Consider the following 5,657-nt stretch of genomic DNA (forward strand, 5'->3'; position numbering starts at 1 on the left):
GTCAGAGAAGGATGGCAGCACTGCTTACTACAACACCTAGCAAAGGAAAAGCCAGATGTTTTGAAGATGATTGCCAATGAGAACTTAGAGGGTGCAATTGATTCAATCTACCTTCTAGATGATGAGACACAGCTTATCATGAATGAAGAGTCTGAAGACCTCATTAATGAGAATGATCCTGTTCTAAGTGTTCTGACAGACCGACCAACTACGCTGGCGGAAGCCAAGAGAAGCCCAGACTGAGACTATTGACATGAAGCAATGGAAAAGAAGATTAAGATATTTGAACAGAAGAAGACATATATTGTCATTGAGAAGGCCTCAGAAATGAATATCCTTACAGGCAAATGAATATATGATCGGAAATTCAACAATAAGGGAGAAATCATCCACTTTAGAGCTTGCTGAGTGATTAGAGGGTTCTTGCAACAGCAGGGTATTCATTATACAAGATTGTATGCTGCAGTGATATCAGGGCCTACATCATGCAGCCTATTCACTATATCAACTGCCAAAGGATGGAAGGTCAAATTGATTGACTATGTATCCGCGTTTTTGAATGGCATACTACCACAGAACAAGATGATCTATATGCAACTGCCCACAGGTGTTAAGCACAGCAGAGGGGGCTTGGTGGGACTACTCTGCCAGAGTCTATATGAAATGAAGCAAGCCGCGAGGGTATGGTATTTCCTAGCAATGGAACACCTCACCACATTGGGATTCAAGATATCACCTTATGACGGCGGATTCCTATATCACCCTGTTCACAAGATCTATCTGACATTGCATGTTGATGATTGTCAGGTGACGGGACCTCAAGAACAGCAATTAGACTGGGTATTGAGGGAGATCACAAAGAGATTTGAGACAAAGAATGTCAAAGAGACCAAGCCATATCTTGAGATGGAGATCAAACGCCAGAGGAATGGTGATCTAGTGGTTACACAGAGCCGTTATATTGAGGAGATCCTTGAAGATTTCGGCATGGATAAGGTGAATCCGGCTGGCACCCCGATGGCGGCCGGCATACAACTGGAATTCTCACCTGATGAGAGGGAGGGATTGGATGATGACTTTACAGCTACAAGATATCATCAAGGATTGGGATCATTGCAATATTTGGTCTCAAGCAGCTGGCCAGACCTGGCATTCGCGGTCAACTATCTCTCGCGTTTTAACTCACGTCCACACAAAGCATGTTGGGCAGCGTTGAAGCATGTCCTACATTATGTCAAGAAGACGAAAAACCATGGCATATTATACAGGAAGGAGATCAGTGATGTGGGCCTGAGTCCTGTGACATACTGCGATTCAGACTGGGCGGGGGCGGATCCTCAATACAAATCGACTACCAGCTACATTATATTGATTAACAGGTCACCAATCTCATGGCGGTCGCAGAGACAGACATCTATCACCAAATCAACCACAGAAGCCGAATATATTGCAGCTAGTGAGACAGCTTGTGAGGTAATCTGGTTGAATGATATGTTATATGACACTGGGTTGATGAATGATGAAAAAGCAAAAATATGCTCACACCTACAAGTTGACAATAAGGGAGCAATTGATCTAGCAAAGGGGGAATCCTTAACATGAAGGTCGTGTCACATTGAGATTAGATATCATATTCTCCGCGATTTGGTTGAAAAAGGGGAAATCATGATGGAACATGTTGATTCTACAGCGAACATAGCTGACAGGCTCACCAAGCCACTGGCGAAGCCTGCATTTGAAGAATTTGTCAAGAGGGTTGGCATTCAGGAAATTGAGAAGAAGGAATGATTGAATGGTAATGATGATACAGCGGATCAATGGATTTTGCATGTATTTCTTGATTTTTACGGTTATTGCCGTACGGACGCCTTTCCTAATGAGGAAATCAGGGTCCGATTCATGTAATTAATTATTATTGCATTTTTGAAAGATTTGAGGATGGGGGAGGCCCCGGGTGGCGGCTTATTATAGGCCACGGTGTAGCAAGGGGGGGTGTTGGTGATTACTACACCTACCCTAGTCACGTGCCACCCCAACCTATCCATTTAGTGTAACTCGCGTAGTTAGATTACAACACAACACAACAACATTATCCTCCAAGACATATCACTACCTGACCTCACTTAATACATCTTTTCTTGTAATTTGAAACTACTCAATTATTTATCATCAATTCTACAATCAATTCAAAATCAATTTAAAATTAATTTAATACTGAAATTGTTCTTGAATTTAATAATAAAGTAAGTATTTATATAATTTACACTGAATTGATTATTAACTGATTTTCAATCAATTATTTGTTAAGAGTCCCGCGGTTGATCAGCTCTTCTACTAGCAGGCGCTGATGATGATTGAGCTCTTTTGCCTCAGTAGCCTACATTATTAATTACTTAAATATATAAATTGAATTTATTTTTATTACTATAATTAATTAACATTTAATTTAAAATCAATTTAATACTGAAATTATTCTTGAATTTAATAATAAAGTAAGTATTTATATAATTTACACTGAATTGATTATTAACTGATTTTCAATCAATTGTTAATTACTTAAATATATAGATTGAATCTATTTTTATTATTATAAGTAATTAACAATTAATTCAGAATTAATTCAAAATCAATTCAAAATCAATTTAATACTGAAATTATTCTTGAATTTAATAGTAAAGTAAGTATTTATATAATTTACACTGAATTAATTATCAACTGATTTTCAGTCAATTGTTAATTACTTAAATATATATATTAAATCTATTTTTATTATTATAATTAATTAATAATCAATTCAGAATCAATTCAAAATTAATTTTAAATTAATTTAAAATTAATTTAAAATTAATTATTAAATATTTTTATCTTAATATATTTTAAAATTCTGTAAAATATCTTTTAATACTCTATATAAATTTATCTGTTTATTTAATTAATTATAAATCAGCTATATGTACCGTGGGAGTGATCGTTAAGTGGGTGATCACGTTAAGTTAAACAAATCATTTCAAGCAACAGAATCAGAGGTTGTTTAGCTGCCTCTGCTGTAACAACATGCGATGCTCTCAGAAGGAATACCTGGCGATGCACGCTTGGGGAAGCTGTAGATATGTCTGATATCCACCTATACATGCCAGGAAGGATGGACCCGGCGCAAGAGAGTCAGTCAGCAGTTGCCAATTTGGCGGATTCCCCCCACTCGAAGAGTCCACTCGCTGCATCAGACAACGCATTTTTGGAGTATCTACATCGATGTTCAGATTCAGTGCTCAGGAAGATTTCTCTCCATCTGGAAGAACTCATTGATTATCCCCGTCTGACTCGGTTTTTAGATCCATCATTAATCAAGAAAGTATGTGGTCTCGCTGGGCAGGATGGCGTTGTTCGTTCATTTTTGTCCTCCTACTATGTTATTATCTCGGATCTCTTGCTGCTCTGACAGCAGTTCCAGATCCGGACACCCCTCATACATCTCCAGAGCTGGATCCGGTATCTATATCAACAACCAGTGACTGGCTGAATTTATTGGGCAAGATTGAGAGCTTTGTCAGGTCGCAATTCCGTTTTCTAAGCCGCATCACACCTTCTCTAGAGAGCGGATTCCCGAGCATTTTCCAGATGTTTCCTACCGCTCAAGATCTAAGGCAGAGTGTCAATACCTCAGAAACATTCCTCCAGCATGTGGCCACAGAAGTCCTTACTATATCGTGAGTATTGTAGATTTTTGCAAGTTCTATTTTTCACTTGGCCTCCAGAAGGCAGCCAATGATTTTGTTTCGGCTTACTGATCATACCACTGGCAGGCCATATGGGAACTGGACTGACCAAGGATGGAGTCTGAGGTTTCGCGGAAGTGTTTACAAGCAACCCAATATTGCGGATAGAATGTTACACACCCTTGCAAGCATGTTTTTACTCGGTGCTTCGATTAAAAAGCTCCCCCCAGCAAATTATGCGCACTCCCTCAATATGACACGAAGCGTGTTTATTCTGAAACAAAGTCATACGAAAGTCTCGTTTCATGTGACCCCTGACACGTCTCTGGACGCTCATAGTGAAGACACATTGCTTTGGACGGAAGGGCAGGACATTGAGGTCCCCGGCGTCACGAATATGGAAGGCGATTTCGATTCATTTATCGAGATTAAGAACGTGTCAGGGGCGTTTCCGATACCTGGAAACGAAACTCGCAAAACGCAGCGTCTCAAATTGCATGCGTATGGGACGGATACTGGAAATGCCACAGCGTACCTCATTCCACCCGAAGGGCTCACGCTGATTAGTGATATCGATGATGTCCTTCGAGTGTCGAAAATATTCTCAATAAGGGAAGGGCTGAATAACCTCTTTGGCCGACCTTTTGTTCCCTGGATGAATATGCCTGAGATATATGCGAACTGGTCAAGAAGCCTGCCGGATCTACACTATCACTACCTAACAACAACTCCCGAACAACTGACTCGCCCTTACATGGATTATATCTTCAAGACGTATCCGACCGGCACTTTTGATACTAGAATTGTGAATTTCACTGATTTAGGAGCGACTTTGTCAATCCGCGAGTTTTTGCTTGATAAGGTCTTCCAGACTTTTCCAAAGCGAAAATTCATCATTGTAGGAGATACAACAAATTTGGATATCATGTCATCATATCCCCAACTTGTGACAAAATACCCCGGCCAGGTCCAGTGTATACTCTTGAGAAACACATCAGCTTCGGACAGCAGCAATCGTGTACCATACAATACCAAGTGGTTCAAAGGACTAGACCAACAAATGTACATGTTTTTTCGCGTTCCTGTAAGTTCCTCCAGTGTCTCCAGTCATTAGGTTTCAACCGCATATTGTTATTAGGTTTTTATGGACAATTATTCAATAACTTTGTTGACTTTTTCCTGACTAGGATGACCTCAAGGGGCTGGCTATAGAGGACGGGCGATGCTATAATGCATCCATTCCCCAAAATGTTACTTTCGGATGGCAAGGCCTTCCTTTTGGCAGCAACCCATGATTTCAATAAAACGTGTATTTCTCGAAGGACATATCTGGGGACTCCCTTCTTTATTTCATGGCGTTTTGAATTTATCATGTGTGTGTCTGTTTCGAGCTTCCGTTGCAGGTTAAATTGCGAACCAGTCCTGCTCATGCGAATGATTTCTTATTCTATCGTTATAACTGAGCTCGGTACTTAGCTTATTTTTCAATAATGAATGATGAATTTTAATCTCAGTTGAAACAGATTCTTTTCTATTCTGTTTTTTTCTTTTCTTTTTTTTCCATTTTTTGAGAGTGGTGGACTTGTCAAATCCTTTTGAGGGTGCGCCTCCGGTCAAAAACGCTACGTGCTCGCATTAGCTGTTGGAGGTGGTTGATTGTCATTATCTTGTCGGACCATATTGTAAGAGAGGTTGAACGTGGTTGGGTGTTACTCTGTAACGTAATCAACAACTCAACACCTACTTCCACCCGACGCCCGTCTGTGTAAATGATGGAGGTGGAAGGTTTGGTTGATTGTACACTAATCTAGCCGCGCAGCATTCTGTTGGCCGTTACGGCCGTTGCGGTTAGCGATCCCACTAGATCACGTGACCCCTCACTATATTAAACTCTTGTAGATAGATCTATCAATACAACCTTCAACTATTCTACAGATTATA

At 40.0% G+C, this 5,657-nt stretch overlaps 1 protein-coding gene across 2 annotated transcripts; it reads left to right on the forward strand.

The window, feature by feature from the left end:
• The first annotated feature begins 3,001 nt into the window (after positions 1–3,001).
• Positions 3,002–5,285, forward strand: BDCG_00260. 2 transcript variants are annotated; one of them, XM_045415782.1, is made up of 4 exons: positions 3,002–3,352; positions 3,452–3,707; positions 3,804–4,800; positions 4,904–5,285. In XM_045415782.1, exons 2-4 carry the CDS (start codon positions 3,619–3,621, stop codon positions 5,009–5,011), a joined length of 1,194 nt encoding a protein of 397 aa, XP_045279089.1. In that variant the 5' UTR covers positions 3,002–3,352; positions 3,452–3,618; the 3' UTR covers positions 5,012–5,285. The 2 variants fall into 2 exon arrangements, with proteins under 2 accessions (XP_045279089.1, XP_045279088.1); XM_045415781.1 differs by having other exon boundaries at positions 3,002–3,707.
• Positions 5,286–5,657: the final 372 nt, after the last annotated feature.

This window comes from Blastomyces dermatitidis (assembly GCF_000003525.1).
Source record: "Blastomyces dermatitidis ER-3 genomic scaffold supercont1.1, whole genome shotgun sequence".
NCBI lineage: Eukaryota > Fungi > Ascomycota > Eurotiomycetes > Onygenales > Ajellomycetaceae > Blastomyces > Blastomyces dermatitidis.